At 42.0% G+C, this 18,122-nt stretch overlaps 1 protein-coding gene across 2 annotated transcripts in view; it reads left to right on the forward strand.

Moving 5' to 3' along the window:
- GSTCD (glutathione S-transferase C-terminal domain containing) overlaps positions 1-9,283 on the forward strand; it is a 184,115-nt gene extending 174,832 nt beyond the window's left edge. For both annotated transcript variants that reach the window (XM_019521927.1, XM_019521926.1), the window contains 2 exons: positions 2,636-2,705; positions 8,171-9,283. In XM_019521927.1, the coding sequence (XP_019377472.1) occupies positions 2,636-2,705; positions 8,171-8,307 (207 nt within the window). In that variant the 3' untranslated portion in view covers positions 8,308-9,283. The remainder of the gene's footprint in view (positions 1-2,635; positions 2,706-8,170) is intronic.
- The last annotated feature ends 8,839 nt before the right edge of the window (positions 9,284-18,122 follow it).

Below are 18,122 nucleotides of genomic sequence, written 5' to 3' on the forward strand. Positions count from 1 at the left end.
AAATTGTGTCTGGATTGTCTGAGTAATGTTATTTGTACCTTTTCTGTTAGCAGGGTACATGACCATTCGCTATTGTTGTGAAAGGAAAATTATGTAGTCATCAGTTAGATACAAACTTAACTTTCAGGTTGTCTTTGTAGAAAGATGAGATATTTTTATGAATTTGTGATCTAGTCGACATTTTCAGGTTAGTTGAATGAGGTAGCTTGGTTTGATTCAGTTCTGGCATAACATGCTGCAGAACCTGTGGGGTGCAGATAGCCCCAGCCGGGTGGAGAGCTTAGAGGGAAGTGGAGAGCTCTCTGTATCCTAATTCTGCATGTCAGAGAACTGAGCTAGGTCTCTTCCTTGGAGGACTTAAAGTATGCATACCCCTAGATCCTAGCAGGATTTGCTGCCTGACATGTCGGCAGGGTTTTAATTACACTTTTACTCTTCGGGGGGGTCTGTAAGAAAAATTGTCTAGGGTCAAGGCTGTGTGTGTGGGTCCCTGCCAGTAGCACAGGGCTGGGGTTAGTGGTGGTGGCAGCTGCAAGGAGCCATGGCCACTTAGGCTGCTTAGAAAGGCCCGGGATGGCCCGGGGGCTGTGTGCGATGGCATGTGCTCCGTTCTGTTGCAGGGGACGGGGTGGGAGATGGGTGCTGACTGGCCGCAGCAGCTCCCCAGAACTGCCTATGTGGCCCATGGGCAAAAATAATTGGCCACCCCTGACCTAAGTGAAGAAGCAATCCAATCCGAGATCCTCCCCACCCAGCTATGATTTTCATATCTTACAGGAGGGACTCTCATCTCTTATCGGGGTTCAGCCCCCACAAGCTCCCCTGTAATTCGAACTCTGCATGTAGAGTCATCCTTCATATGCTCACAGTAAAATGAAAACAGCTTCCCATTTTGGACTTGTTTTTAGGTACTCTTGTCTCCCTAACTTTAAAGCTTCTTCCAGTACCTGCTGTTCCTATAGCAGGGGCAGGCAATTATTTCAGGTGGAGGGCTGCTTACTGAGTTTCAGCAAGCCATTGAGGGCCGCATGGCAGGCAGCCAGGGGCAGATATACATTAATTTTCTAAATTTTTTAGCGGCCCCATGGGCCGGATAGAATGGCCTGGCAGACCGCATCTGGCCCGTGGGCCGCATTTTTTGCCCACCCCGTCCTATAGGCTTTCCTTCCACCTTTTCCCATTTACCATAGTTAGGTATAATATTTTTGGTCCTCTGGTGCTACAAAAAATACAGAGTCAAATTTAAATATGATTAAAACATTCTGGCCCAACCATGTTATAACATATGGTGGGTTTGGATAGAACAAAATCATTGTTATGGCTGTGTTATGGAGCTGTGAGCTGTTATCAGTATAGATCAACTGAATTAAGGAAGCAAATATCCATTTTTGGGACACAAAAATAAAATAATCTTTACCTTGCCATCATCTCTGAACTTTGAATAACAAGAATAGTCTCTTTTGATTAAAAGGTTACATATTTAAGCATTTTTCCATGGTTAGGACAAATTGCTTGTGTATCCTGTATAAGGTAAAGGAAGCTCTCATATTTGTTTGATGTGATTATGTTTCTTTCTTATTTTTTTGATGTTTATGCTGCCCCCATAAGAAGTCAGGTTTAACTGAACTTGTAGTTCCTTCACCTAATCAAAGAATCAAAACATATTTTACCTTGGATTCCTTTTAAGAGTTCAAGCTCTTTCTGATACCCAATAGAAAACTTACTAGTGTTCTCACATCCTTTCTACATCCAAGTTGGACAGTTTTGGAATAGTTCTGATTGCTCTGTTCTGGCACTTGAGAGTGCATTTATCTCACCTAGTACAATTGTCAATGAAGCTTTTATTTCAGTTGTCACTTCACATTCATTTTCCTCCTTCCTCTGCTTCAGATGTAGTCAGCTCTCTCATGTGTACCTTTGACTTCCCAAAGCCTGGAGATTGCCAGCATAATCCATTGTGGATCCCTTGCAAGCTTCTTTATGCCTTCTGTTTGCAGAATTGCTGATTTAAGTTGATTTAGTGCTATTGAGTACAGAAAGTTCCCCCTAAAAATCCATATAGCTGGGCTCCACTTTCAGATTGACCTTTGAACAATTTGGCTCGGATTTGAGAAGAGGAAAATATCCTGTAACTAACAAGGTCAATGCTGATTTCTTTCCCTGCTCCTAATGGTTCCTCATGGGGGGGACATGAGGTATTTCAGAGTGTCTCAAGCTCCAGTTTGACCATCCAGGAATGGGGAGTGGCCCTCCAAAACTGACCTTGCTTACTGAAGGGCTTTGCTGCTCATTGGTAAATGAGAGGAAGTTCAGAGAGTCTGAACCGTGTTATCCAAGAGCAGTGCCAGGTGAGGGGCTGTATCCTGTTCTATTGATGATTGTAAATATGGAAATCTGTTCCAAAGGAAACCTCCTTCTTCCGCCCCAAAAAACTTTATGCAAGTGGGTGTGTGGAAGTGGCAATAAGAACTTTATTAGCACAATACACAAAGAGAAAATTAATTTTCTCAAGGAAGTATTGGTATTAATCTCTGAAACTAGTGAATATTTGAATCGTTTCTTGGATTCTGCAGCTAAATGACTGTTTGAAAGATTGTAATGAAATAGGACCATGTTTCTGTACATTTTGTTCTAGGAGCACATGATTCTCTGCAGATTTGCAGATCAGACGGCTGTCCAGCTTCCACCCGAACGCAAGATAATAGGTATGTATTGCCACTAAGCAGCTGTTTTACAGATTACAAGCACGGTACTTGGTGATGTGCTTAGCTGACTATATACGAAAAGAAGTGGCACCTGTATCAACGGGGGGGTTACCGGCATCAATATGCAGTTCAACCTAGCTTTTTAGTTTACTTGAAATTTGTGTGGTTCTGTTTTCCATTTTGTTTTTTTCTCTATGGTTTATAATAGCAGTAACTTCCTTCAGGTGGGTTGTTTACCTGCCACTACTGACCAGCAGGATTAAGGTATATTCTTCCTCATTTCTTTCAGTGGTTCATTGAATGTTAAAAAAAGATGTTTTGGCAAATTTGGCTTAATTAACACACATCTTGATTAATGAAAAAAATGAAATTATCTAAAAAGTGAAAAAATGAAAAGGTGCATTAAAAGAAGATGTACTTTACCAGTGCTTATAAAGAAGGGTTCCTGTTAGGTATGAGTTTGAACCAAGATCCCAGACTGAAATGCTCCAAAGGGTAGGTATTTATGGTATGAAACCTAAAACCTCAATCTACAGTTTACAGCTTGAGTCCTTTTCCGGTTTTAGGAAGGTGACAAATGACAAATGTTCCTAGATGAACAAAGAACTAGGTTAGCTGTAGAAAATGGTGGAAGTTGCGAGTTGCTGAAATTAGAGCCGAAGAGAAATGACTATACGAAGTACAAAAAAAAATCAGGAATAAGACATGTTGAGTGTCATGAAAAGAGCATGCAATGAGGCAGTAAAAATAAGGGTCATAGAGAGGATTTGATTACACAGTGGGGCAATAACAGGCATCGTCTCATGTAGGCAAAATAAAAGAATGTAAGAGAGAACTGTAATTTTCTTTGCCTGCCAACATCTTCAGGGTGTCTTCAAATTCTACAAAAGTCAAAACCACTGTGAGCAAGTTTGAAAAAGAGACACAAATCATTCATTTTGTCCAAGCTTCCAGCCTGCTTTGGCTTATAGAAAGGCAAAATGTATTATTGTATTAGATGTTCTAAAAGAAATTGGAAGGGTAAAAGCTAAAAAAAAAAGGGCCGGGATAAATTTAGGCCAAGATAGGGCTAGCACTATGAGAGTGAAAGTAGACCCTTTGGTCTCAAAAACACTCATTATGGAGCATATCCAACCAGTAGAAGCAGCTAATCTAAATGGATTAAAAATGTGGCATGTGCAGGAATTTCTTTTAGCTAACAGCATTAAAATAAATACTGCAGATACTGAGATAACTTTATCTATTTTTAAGTAAAAATGGCAGTTATTTTGCTAGTGCTGCCATATTTGGAAAGAAAGAAAAATCTTGTCAGTGTTAATATCTACTGGGAAGACTCCAGTTGGTGGGAAGAATGTCTTTTGTATTGCTTGTTAGGCAGTCTTGGGAAATGGGAAGAAACTGATAGCTAGGAAGAGTTAAGGTGGAAAAAATGGATCCTCTTTCTGACTTTTGTTATCTGTGTATTTCAGATAATCTAAATCAGTAGTGCTCAACCTGCAGCCCATGGCCTGAATCCAGCACACGGTGCCATGTCATCTGACACACAGGGCTCCCCACAAGTGTGGAAATTGGGTGACAAGGAGTGGTGGTCACATTCATTGCCACGGCTTAGATGTGGAAGGTCAGAGCCACAGCAATTAATGTTGCCACCGCCCCCTAGTCACCAAATTTCCAGAGCTGTAGGAATCCTGTCAGCCTGATGACACGGCCCAATGTGCCAGATCACCCTGGTGTGTGGAATCGCTCTGCAACCAGATCCAGCATGCAGGGCCGGGCCAACTTGCTACATTACTGTTGTGGACTGACTCCACGCTGAATTTGGTCCACCAACCTCTCATGCACCACTCATGCAGCCTGTGGGGCCTGAAGGTTGAACCCCACTGATCATAACCATTTGTATGTTCTTGTAGGAAGTGCATGGGTTTTTTCTTCATAAATTTCTGTTAAGCATACTTTGTCTTGAGAAGAAAAAATATACTCCTTTGTATGCCTATTTCTAAAAGAACATTATTTCCCATTTGTGTTCCATTTAGAGTACCCTACATCACCTATTTCACTGTTGAAACTGGTTTTACAGGGGCTTTGGCTGGTGTGGGTTAAGTTTTGTTTTCCCCGAGTAGGGTAAAGGTCACACCAGTTTAATGTGAGAGTCATGTTCTTTTGCAGGTATTCAGAGGCCACATAAACTGCATGGTAGATTTTCATTTAAAAGAAGTTTTAAATGAATAAAAGATCTTCTTTTAAAATATATTTCTCTTTATTTGTAGATAGTAAAAACATCAATTATTTTCCTTATCTTTAGAAATCGTGTGTGTGTGTAAATGTGTATGTGTGTGTATGTATATAAATATATTTATATACACACACAATATACATATATCTATATACATATACGTGTGCATTATATATACTTAGCAATTCACGTTGTGGGTGTTACAGTTTCACTAAGGTTTATTGCCTGTCTGACATGGGTGCCAATTTCACCATTTGCCCCCAACCAGGTCCAGAGCACAGGGCTGCTTGCAGGTCAGATCTGGATCAGGGTATGAAGAAGCTGCAGCAGCAGCTCCAGCTCTGATGCAGAATTGTAGCTCAGACCTGGAGCATGCAAGAGTGATGGCAGCTCCAGGTCCAGCTTCAGCATGAGGCATGCAGTGGGATCCAGTGGTTGGGGAGGTAGGGCCACAACAGCATGGATGGGCAAAGCCGCCAATCAGCATGTCCACTGGGGCTACTCCCCCTCCCCTGCCACACTGGTAGACCAGTGTGTTGTGTAGAGAGGCTCCGTGGGCTGGATCTGGCCTGTGAGTTGTATGTTTTACATCCTTTATCAAATTGCCCATGAAAATATTCAAATACAGTGTAAAGGTTTTGGCTAGTATTGCTGACCCTATTTATCTATATGTTATCAATTACTCTAGTGTTGGTGAATTAAAAAAATGCTTATTTCACCCAGTACTCAGTGGACAGTAATTCCTCATAAAATGAATGATGACTTGTTTTCCTGCAGACCTCCATTCTCTTCCTCTCCCACCTTTTCCACAGCACAATTTGGGATTTGTGTTGGATCTTGTACAGTTGCAACATCCATCCACAATCAATAATGTCACCAATATCCCTCCAACTATCCATCCAGTATGTACTCTCATATCTAAGACAGATTCCTTTGAGACCCCCCAGGCTAATTGGGTCTATATTGTGAATAAGGTCCATACTGTAACATTTCCAACTGGCACCTCTTGGGTGAACAGGAAACGTTTGTAATGCTGTGGTGAAATGGCGTGTGTCCATTCACAGAAATTTGTCCAGTCTGCCATAAAAGGAAATTGTGATTCTAATAGCAAATACAAGGTTCGGTGCTGTGCAGTGCAGCTCTACAGAGATCAGTCTTGATAAGATGTATAAACTGCCTGCAAAGCAGACCAAACTGCTGAACTGGAATCCATAACTGAGATGGCAGGAGAGAAGGGTTTGTATTAGGCAAGCAAATATGCCTGCCCTGATTGCACATCCCTAATTTTTTTCCTGCCAATCGCAATTAAGCACTCAATCACTGCTTCTGCCACACTGAAAGCCACCAGTCACCCAGTGGGGGGCAAACTCTAGCCCTGTAACTATCTCAGTGGAGGTAATATATTTTCATTTGTAACTAAGGAACATGCATTTTAGTTCTACAAAAGAAAATAGTTTGGAGATACACTTTTTATGGAAAGACAAAGTAGACTGAAGTCACTTCAGCTTAATATTGAAAAAGAAATAAACACTACCTTGTGATACACAGCCATCTGTGCACCAGCTTTAGTGAACTGGATTGTAGAATCCTAACCATCAAATACCAAATGCATTTGATAGCATATCAAGAGGAAGTTGAGCGATAGGAATGTGAAAATGAGTGGCTATCTCAGCCTTGTTTCTTGTTCAGGACTTAGGATTGTATAATTATCAATCTCATAAATACTTTTCAGGATATTGCTGAAATTTTCTTCTAATTGTTGTGAAATGGCTGATAGTTCTCTTTTCCATGAACAGTCCTTCAGATAGTTTGACGAAACATAGGAGCCAAATATATTAAATAATATTCACCTGGAATCAATTAAAATAAATAAACAAAGAAGCAGAAAATAAACACAGAATTTTCCTTCTACAGTCATTCAGATTTATTCCCATATGTATTTTTAAAATGAGGTTTATGCTTTCATTTAAAAAGGAATTGGACTGTAATTTTGAATCTCACTTAAAAACACTCACATGCTTGTGCCCTGATCATTTGCTTAGGATAAACTCTGTTTGAAGTTTATTTTCATATTGATTGTGGAAACGGGATAATATTTATGTAAGATCCCCAGGTTTAAGATGAACCATGAGGGAGATGAGGACAGTGAGAAGGAAAAGGGCTAGAGTTAAGCGAGGTGAGACTAGTTTGAGATCTCCTAAAAAGGTGAGATTTCCTTTTTAATATTGTGCAACAGTGACAGATTTTAATATTGTGCAACAATGATATTTGTTGCACAGTTGCCCCCTGAAAGCGCTCTGTAGCCATGCCCTGACAGAAGCACATGGCTGCAGCACACTTTAGAAATGCCCGATTGCATGACAGATTGCATCAAACCCATCATTTAATGAGGTTTCAGATGAAGGTGCTCCAAAGTGGAGCTCCTTCATTAACTTCTGTTTGTCCCTGGGCATGTCCAGGGGGTTGCCATCAGCCCAGCCTACCCCCGGTGCTGTCTTCAGGATGGAAGTGGGGAGAAGGGAGGGGAGGGAGGTCTGGTCTGGAGGTTGCTTAACCTGCACTTGATGGGGTGGGGGTAGGTGGATTGGAGCCCCCCCACCAAGGTGCTCCAATCCACCTGGCTCCTGCCCCCTCCCCTGCCTTCTTCCCTCTCCCATCCTGAAGAAAGCACCCGAGCTGGGAGGGGGGAGGGTGAAGCTGGGGGAGAGAAGCTGCAGACATGCAGCCTCTCCTGTGGATCAGCTTTGAAGTGGAGCTCAATGGTTGGCAGGGGGTTCACTGTACAGTGGGGACCTGCACTGTCAATGCCCTTTCAGACAGCATGGTACTAATCTGTCCCCACTACCTGGGCTCCTTTTCCCCACGTTGCATGTCCCACATCTCTCAACTTGGAAAATATCAGAGAACAGGTTGTGTACATTATGTTTCTCCGTCTGTAAAGGCTGATAATAATTCTTCTCAACTTCTTTGCTGTGTGAGGTACACAGACATAGACAACAGCTGCCAAAGAATAGTTATCATTTCATAATTAACTTAGAAAATAAACAAAAGGGGAAAAGCAGATTTGATGATGCCATACTTGAGGAGTAACTTGCTTCTAAATTAATTGCCACACTTTCTGACCACCCGAATGACTGAATGATGACAAAGTGCACATTTCTTTGTATGTTAATTATTTCTACAAATAGTTCCAGAAGCCATTTCATCCCCTGCTTTTGCTCTTATATTCTAGGAAAACAGTGTATGGGGCTGGTGGACCTGGATCGGGCATGGGCTGCAGAAGCATACAACTATTCTGTCCAAGTGATATCCATGGAGCCAGAGAGTTGCTCCCCAAAGAACAACATGGTAGTTGGTATCCCTGTTTAGAGTAAGGGATTTATATTTAATTTTAACTTAAGCATCAGTCCTCATGATCAAAGCCTGATGACATCTACAGAATTGAAACCATAGCTAGGAACCAGACATCAAACATCTTGAACCCATTGTCTTGGGAAAAGGAAGCAGGAAAAAGTTTGGAAAGTCAGCTGCCTGCAGAGCATCACAAATCTTCCTTGTAACTATTGTTTTTAGAGCATCCCCTGACTTCCCACCTAGCTCCAGAGTAACATCCATCAGCAAAGGTTCAACAGAGTTTGGTTTTATTGCTGAAAGGATGATTTCCTTTTTAATATTGGCCTCCCTACTGGTCCTACATTTGAAATTGCATCTCAGGAAAAGATACACATTCACAAGCTGAGCATGCTTCTGGCACTAACATAGACCTTCAGATGGGCAGTAAAAGTTACTGACTGCATGGTAGTTTAATTTTAAAATATCTAGTCATATTTACAGCATGACAGGGTAGACTGTACAGTAGACTGCACACTTCGTATGGGTTGATTTTTGCTGTAAATTTTCTACCCTGTTGTAACTGTACTGTTTTTCATAAAGATATTTGAAATACTGCTCACCAAAGATATATTTTTAATCTCAATATTTTTTTTAACATTTAACATTTTTTTGGACATAGCACATGAAGATTTTGAGCTCAGGAGTATGAAAGAGCAGACAGTGGGAGAGGAGGTTGATACTATACGGACTTCCTAGTACTTCATTGCCATTTCTACCAACCAGGATGTGTTCTCTTTAGCTTGGTAGACTCATTGACAATGCTAGTTAATGTTTTTCCATTATTGAAACTAATAAATGTGTTTGGAGATGCTGATTTGTTACTTCCATTATCCTTGGTTTATTTTTTGTCTTTATTTACAGTTTGTACAAAGTTACAGCAAGAGAACCATGTGACAATATCATCCATGCATATGCTACATTAAAAAAAAATAAATCTGTTGTGTTCCAACTGATAGACTCTTTCCCGCATCCTAATTTAAATTTAAAATCATTCCCTGACACTAAATCAAATCAAAATAGCGTGTCATGGATTTGTTTTGCAGTTTTTCTGGTTTGGTGCATTTATGAATGTTTTTCTTTGTTAGTTTAATATATAACTAAGGTTTGGTCCAGATCAACAGCTCTTCAGTGAGTGTTGTGTATGCATCTACAAGACAAAAAAAGGTGTGGGAAAATGAAAAGGCATCTTCTGAAATAATCTACACCTTGTGAAGGTCACATATACAAAGAAACTGTGATGGAGGCTATACATAATGGCCACTAATAAAAGTGAAGAAAAATAAACAAACAGTGCTTTAATGGAAGAGGAAGTGTCCTAGTTTAGCCTGGCTTTCTGAGCATCTGTATAGATTGTGCACTTCAGCAGGGCTTTTTGGTGCTTTTACCTAAAGCTGATTCAATAAGCTATTAGATAAAAGCACCAGAAAGCCCTGCTGAAGCTCACAATCTATGTAGATGTTGGGCGAGCTGGGTCAAACTAACGTGATGCCTCTTCTGGGCATGCACTGCACTTGGTGCCGGGGTGCACCAAGCGGAAAGTAGAGCAGTGTTTGTTTGTTTTTCACATCTGTAAGCAGGCTGTTACATTTAGACATGCACACAAGATATACAGGTAAATATAGTTTTATACCAGCAGGCTGAATTTTCACTAGATAGGAATGCTGTACTTTTATATCAAGTTTTTGACAGGTCACAGAAGAAATGGTGGTCTTATTCCTATATCATTCCAGTATTGGTAGAAAAGCTGCTTGCTGTGGACTGACAATCTAGCCTACATAATATAGCAGCACCAATTGCTTTCTATAATTTGTCAAGCCTGTTCAAAGAAGTTAACCATGAAAAGAAGAAGATAATGAGACCAGGGGTCACCAGCCCCATTATATTCACTTTGATAGTTATCCCAGGGATAAAGTCCAGCAAAAGAAGCAAATTTCACAGTGAATGAGTTCCCTATAAATGTGCCTACTCTTAAAGAAAGTAAATGCTTTAATTTTCTGGATGTGAATAGGAACAAATCCCATGAACACTGTGAGAGTCTGCTGGATGTGACCAGGCTTCAGAGTAAATGAGAAATTAAAATAGAATAAAAAATATGAAGAGGAAAAGTAAAAGTATCTCACTGCTTCTATGTTGCATTATGGCATTACATTTTTGGGAAACTGTCTGGGTGGGACTGCAGAATATAGGTTTTTGTGACACATCTGTGAGGTCAAAAGGCATCTTGGCACTTGTCTGCCTTGCATCCCTTTACAATAGGGATGGCCAAACCATTCTATCTGGCCCGTGGGGCCCCTAAAAAATTTAGAAAATTAATATTTATCTGCCGTGGGCTGCCTGTCATGCAGCCCTTGATGGCTTGCCGAAACTCAGTAAGCAGCCCTCTCCCAAAAATAATTGCCCACCCCTGCTGTACAAGCTCTGTTTTGTGGCCTTGGAACAGCTGGGTCAGTGGACTCTTCCTTTTTCTTTTCCTCTCTTGAGAGTGGAGACTTTTAATTGGATAGGAATGGAGTTTGCCTATTATCAGTAACAGAAAACAAAGGAACAAAGTATAATGGTTGATTAACCAACGCTCTGATTATTAGAGAGAAGAGAAGAATGGATGAAAAGTGAAAAAAAAATAAAAATAGGAAGGTGGGTGAGGGGTTTTTTTGGCAACAAATAAAAACATCTTTCTTACAGGCATGCTATGACTATGCTAGGAAGTTCGATCTGGAAATGTAGACTCAGCTTTATTAATGCTTAGTTTCATTATTGCATTACATATTTGCTATTTAAAATTAAGATGCACTTCATGGAGTTATTGCATGTAGATGAATAGGATCTAGAATTTCAGAAGGGGGCAATTAAACATTACTAACGTGACAGGTCAGCAATTCATCTGTTGCTTCCAGCTGAGACTCATGTGGCCTTTAATCGAAGAAACTAGATTCACATGCAAGTACATGGCTGGATCTTGTGTGCAGTTCTCCTCAAGTACTCCCAACAGGACTAAGATGTGTTAGTAGGATGTTTATCCCAGCACCCACCATCATTCTCTCTATTTGACAGATCTTATTTCATATTGCCCTTGCAGCCCAGTAGCACTGGAAAATATTAAGTTTATACAAGAAACAGCTGATCAGACTGAACTCATCTGTGCCTGTACCTTTGTTTTTGCTTTTTTTCATTTGATCTTTCTGTTATGTGAGCTAGCTGCTTTCTAAATCCATTCTCAATATATTTTACCATTGCTATGTTTATATAAAGCTAATAATACACAAATGCATTCCTGGGTGTGTGCAGTGTACCTCCTTTATTTTCAGTAGTTTAATCTTGAAATGCACAATGATGATTCTGATAGTGTTCCAAAGAAATGATGCCTTATACAAGACACATTTGTCATCAGATTTATCTTATAGTTATCTTACAGTTTCTCATACACTGAAGCATGTAAAGCATTTTGTTTGTAGGGCTGCAAACATGCTATAAATTGCTATTTTTTCCCATTGCTGTGATTGTTTGACTTCCAGATGGTTGCCTGATGAATGTCTAGATCAGGAGCAGGCAATTATTTGGAGCTGTGGGCCACACAGGCATTTTTGGGGAGCTCCCACAGGATGGTCAGCCCTCCCCCCATGCCACACCTTGTGCATCCTGCGGCTCCTCCCTGCCACCACCAACAGCTAACAGACCCAGCCCTGACCCCAGCCTGCCCCGTCCCCACCGTGGACTTACCCTGGTTAGAGCAGACCAAACAAAACGCATACGCACAGCCCAGAACCCGGCCCTCCCCATGCCTGCTCCGGACTGCCTGCCCACACTGAGCAGTAGCAGTGGCCAGGCAGAAGCTGCTGCTTGGCGTGGGGAAAAAGTGGTCCCTACCCCTCACTGCTGCCAGGCCCTTCTTACTGCAGCCACCTAGAGCCCAGGCCTGGACTGCCCTGCAGCTCTTCTACAGGGCAGCACAGACGCGGGCTCTGAGTGGCTGCAGCAAGGGCCCAGTAGCAGTGAAGGGGAGAAGTTGCTTTTCCTCCATGCCAAGCAGCTGCTTCTGCCCAGCCACCACCACTGCTGCTGCTGCTCAACATGGACAGGTGAGTCTGGAGAAGGCGTGGGGCAGGCCAGGGTCGGGGCTGTGTGCACGGGTTCTGGCTGGTCCGGAGTTGGTCTGCTCTGGCCCAGGCAAGTCCAAAGTAGGTGTGGGGCAGACCAGGGTCAGGGCTGTGTGTGCAGGTCCCCACCAGTACCATGGGGCTGGGGTCAGCAGCGACGGCAGTTGGAAGGAGCCACCACTACCTGGGTTGCCTAGAAAGGCAGTCCACTTGCAGAGCCACCCCAGCCCTGTGTGTGGCCAGGGGCTGGCAGGATGCACCACGGGCTGGATGGCTACTGGGCCAGGCAGAACTGAGGGACCCACCATGGGCCACACAAAGTCCCTCTGGCCCGCAGGCCATATTTTTCCTGCCTGTGGTCGAGATTGTGTTTTCCAAAAGCCATCTTATGGAATTAATAGCTAAAATGGCATGTTGGTTATTAGGTTTTCAAGAAATAATGTTGCCATGTAGTGAATGTCTGACAAACAGCAAGTATTCCCAGGAAGGGCAGCTAATCACTTTGTAAGAAAAAAAAATTATGGATTTTAGCTGCACTACACTTTAGCAAGCTTTACTTTGGATTTCGTACGGATTTTTATTGGCTTAAGATGGACCATATGCTATCAGTTTTAATTCTTTCTAAATAGAGATTTTTGCTTGGGGTGAACAAACATGTCCTGCCTATGTGTTCTATTCTTACGTTAGAACAGTAATCAACTGGAAGTGCAGCTGAAATGTCATGTGGCACCTAATATGAGAGTCAATCAGTCAAACAGCTGTTCTTCAGACTTTGTAGACAAAACAGCAAAGCATAAAGTCTTCTTTAAACATATCAGAATGTAAAGTTCCATGTGTGGTTATTAAGACAGGTGTGTTTTACCCACAAATATTCACTCACTGGGCATGAATCTGTGTTTGCTGATGTGCAACTCCATCTGAGTTCCTCTAGATTCTCTCCATCAAGATGAGTGGAGGATTCTCCTAATGTGTTTGTACCTAGTGACAGGGCTGGTTTTAAGTTTTTGCCTTTGTGAGGGTTTTTGCCTTCCTCTGTAGCAGGGGGCATGGCCCTCTACCTGGGATCTCTTAAACGTATATTAACAATGTTTTATAGAAACAGGACGTTGGCTGCCATGGTTCCCCTGCTTTACCTGTGGCAGGTTAGGGTCTTGTGTCTTGTATTTTCTCAGGGTTTGCAGTAGTCTTATGGATAGTTTATGGATGTATAGGGTGGTTAGGTAGGGAAAATCCTGCTTTAGGCAGGGGTTTGGACTAGATGACCTCCAGATGTATTGCTCTATGAAAAAGTTGTTTATAGGGAGTGGTCCAAAAAAGGAGACAGAAGCAAAAGCATTCTTTGCACAGGAATTTTTATTTAAACTACCTGGCTCCCTGATTTAAATTCAGTGGCTTTTAACAAGTTTACAGAACATCATTACATTTCCTAAATGAATAACTGATCAAAGTTTATATGCAGTGGGTAAAACTGAACCTTTTTTCTTTTTTTTTTTACCTTTACGCTAACTCTCATTAACTATATGCTTGAAATTAGGAGACTAGTCAGCTGTCCCATTTTCCTCATTTTTTTAAGTAGAATGTCTTTTGAATATTTTACTACTTTAGTCTTATGTTAAGGACAACATTTTGGATAAATTTTAACAAATTATTCATATATTTTTGAGTGAAAAATGACTTTGGTAATGTGTTGGACAATATTTGCTCAATTTTTCACATTACTTCATGAAATTATGGGATACCTATATGCAAAACTGAACAACCACAGAGTAAATTAGTCTACTGGAGCTCCATGCTGCTGCAGATAGATTGCTTCTGATACTCAAGTGAGTTGGTTCACTACCTAGCTTTAAGCTAATTTTGGATGTCCCTACATGATGCTGCTGCCTGAACTGATGATATAAGCAAAGAGATGAAGGAATCTTGAATTTTTGCAAATAACCTTGGCTATATAGCATCACCCAGAAACCTTGCACCTTTAAACAAACAGGTTGCCAAGCCAACAGTCACGCTATGGAAAGGAAAATGGCCCTGGAATGTAGCAGAACTTGAACAAAAGGTATGAATGCAGAATAAGCAGTATTGTTACTGGTGGGTGAAACTGGGAAGCAGCATTCGATGAGTGGAGCAGACACCCAAGTAACATGGGTCGTGGCTTACCTTATCATCAAACCCATCATATAGCAGAGTGACAACCTGAAGAATGCAGCCAGCAGCTACTTACAGAGTGAGCTAAAGGCACATGCACATAGTACAGAGGTAATAACACTAAAATACGAGAGTATTGCATAAATGTGTCACAGAGTACTCCAGCAGCACATGGGGCTTTTAGGCTATATTGCAACTCAGTTTAACTAGACCATCCATGGAAATCTCACAAAATGCCCACTGTTTCTGTGAATCCAAATATGCAGGTACATTGTGCATTTCTTCTGGACTAACAGATCTTGCTGGTATCTGAGACTTTAAAAGATACTACATGTGATAGCATCACTTGGTTCTCCATTGTGCATGCACACTTCCTCTGCCAGCTGTAGTTCATGCTTATTTGGCAGCATGTCAGCAAGGACTACAGAACTAATTTACTACTGGTTACACCTACTGTTCTGTCTACCATATCTTTTCAGTGCGTATGTGGTTTCCACTTACCACCAGTGTCCACTACAACTTTGGTTTATAAGACAAAGCACAGGTTTGCGGATGGCTCCCTTCTGTGACTAAAAAGCCCTACTAGTTCACTTCCTGAATTACATGCTAAATCCAGATAGTCAAAAACCCAAAAACCCTGAGGCTGAACTGATTCAATCTTCACAGATTAGTCTAAGATGCATAGATTGAACTGATAAGCAAGTGAACAGACATCCCCTTTTGATTCCAGAAATACAGCCACATGCCTGCAGTGACACAGGCCAGAAGCCAGGGCTCACTAGAGCATGTCTCCCTAGTTGGCTTAGGCTAAAGCTACCCACGCACCCTGTGGCGGGGGGTGGCTTACAGGGGAGGTGTCAAGCATCCTGGGATGCTACAGGACTAGAAGTTAACTTGAATATGAAGGGGATCTGGGACAGAAGTACTGCTCCAGTTAAAGCACCTGGAGCATCATGTGTATCAGCATCCCCATGCTGAACAATGGCAGTAGGGGTGCTTTAACTAAAACTCGTCAAATGAGCTTTAGTTAAAGCACCCCCATCACCATTTTTCAGCATTGGGACACTGATACACGTGACGCTGGAGTCTGCTGGAATGCGGTAATTACTAATTACCACACTACAGGAGACTCGATTAATCAAGGGTCTGGTCCAATGCACTATAATTATAGCATGCTGGAGCAGCCTTGCTACACGTGTGTAAGTGCCCAAAAGCATTGGAAATATACAATGTGTAGGAAGAAAAAAGCATGAGATTTCTACCTATGTTTATCACATATGCTCTAGCATAAAAAAGCACTTTTTTCTTGATGGACATTGTAGTTGTGTACTTTATTGCGCCATCAATAATAGTTCATGTTAAAGTGATTCCACTTGCACCAAGCCAAAGAGTTTGTAATTTTGTTTGCTAAGTGGTGAGCTTTGGGAACTTGTTTTTTCTCTCTCTCACAATACTGCTTTTCCAACCCAGATCATGATTTAGGGTGTAGTAGAGCAGCATGCCATGCATGGGTTTTTTTTGTTTTGAATGAACAGCTTTTCAAACATACCAGTGTTCTTCAGGGCACCATCTTTTATTTTAGCAAATGATTTTTTTTCCATATATTTACTAACTGCAATTTCTAACGTTCTGTTGCTGCTATTCATGTGTGCAGGCTAACATTTTAATTAGGATTTTATGAGGAGGTTCATGGAAGGCACACATTTCAAGTTTATAAACGTAAGATTTTTAGTCTCCTCCACGTCTCATAGCCTCGAGTGAACCATTACCAGTCTTTTATAGTGGGCTCACATGCTGAACGTCATGATCAATAAAGATTACACTTCCCAAATTCCTCTACGTCATTAAAGTTGAAATGAAAATATCCTATAATGGACACTTAAGCAAACAAAAGTAAACCCAAGAAAACCACTACATCACAGGATATGAAAGATACAAGAAACAAATGGGACATGAAACGTTAGACAAAATATGGAGAAACTAGCAAATTGCCCGCCAAGAATGATGGATGGGTGGGGACACAGCCCCACGTCCAGTCCCTCCCCTGCTTAGGGTCTGGGCCTACTGCCCGCCCTCCCCCCCACCGGTTTGGGTCTGGGCCCACTTCCCCTCTCACCCCCCCAGTCCCTCACTTTGGCTCCACTTTTTTTGCTCAAGATACCTTGTTTGTGTATCTCAGGTCTGACTCGCTTGGACAAAGAAGTTTAAAGGGTGTTCTTTGTCACACAGTAGTGTGTTTCCCATTGCTGGTAAAAAGGACCTGGGCTTCTCTAAGTGATGGGGGAATAAGATGTGCCTCGTATATGGAAGCAATGATGTAAGATGTGTTTAAGCAAAGAGGACATGATTTTTTTCAAGGCCACTGGATTAAAAGTGCTGCAACAAATTGATTATTGAAAGGCTAGAAGGAAACTGGTATTTCTTTAAAGAACATCTACTTTTAAGCAGAGTAGCCCTATATTCCTCAAAGGAACTGGGGTGCCTTTGTGGCACGCATGTAAATTGAAGGTAGTGGGGACAGGAGCTTATTTGAAAAGCTCCAGGCATGAAACTTGCTCCTTCTAACAAACTGTATGTATCCTGACTGGGTCTTTTTTCCTTGCCCCCTGCTCATGTTTGAACACAAGTTTTCAGCAAGCCTTCGCTTGGAGTCTGAACCAGCTCTGCATTGTTTCTGGCTTTGGGGCTTTTTACTACTTGTGCTTTTGCAATGTCTTCTGGTCAGTTCTATTTACTATCTAGTTGCATTAATTCTGTTCTGTGCACAGATGCAATGGGAATATACAAGGTCATTAAAATAATAAGCTGGAGGCATAGCCAGCTTTTTCAGAGCTGGGGGAGGGGGAGGGAGAAGGGGGATTTATGTTGACCCCTGGAGAGTTGGTGGAGGGAGAAGGGGAGGAGGGAAAGGAGCCTTACCTGTCAGGGCTCACTCTCCTCATTGCTGCTGCTACTGAAAGATAAGCAGCAAAGTGGGCTCCCCAGGGGCTATTCTGGTGTGCGGTTCACTTCGCACCACTCACCCACCTCCAGGGGAAGGGCCATGCCTCCCAGAGTGGCCAAGCCCCCCACAGTGGGGGGAGAATGTCATTCCACTCCCCTCTCCTCCAGATGCATTGTTGGGCATGGGGCTGCACCTATGGCTGAGCTCCACCTGCTGGGGCAAAGACTCCTGGGGGAGGCAGCCAAACTGGCACCCCCTCTAGGTTGGTGCTCGGGGCTGGTTGCCCCATTTGCACCTCACTAGTTCAGCTACTGTCATGAGCACGTATTTCAATCACTTGCATTCAAAGAAAATTTCTATAGTTTTTCAAAGGAGATGGTCTGTGGTAAGATCTCCAACATAATGCATATTATGCTGAGGACCTAAAAAGTAATAGAAAAGTACTCTTTGTCATGGTTTTATATGTTCAATACGGAGCATACTGGTGCTTCTGTGCACAGCATACAACTCCACACATGCTACCTCCCAAATTTGTAAGTGTTTACCCAGCACAGCAGAGCTAATTAGCCCATTTCTCATAGCCCTGCTACTTTTTGATTTGAGAGGTG

Source organism: Gavialis gangeticus, unplaced genomic scaffold (genome assembly GCF_001723915.1).
Source record: "Gavialis gangeticus isolate Ggan-Ray unplaced genomic scaffold, GavGan_comp1, whole genome shotgun sequence".
Lineage (NCBI taxonomy): Eukaryota > Metazoa > Chordata > Crocodylia > Gavialidae > Gavialis > Gavialis gangeticus.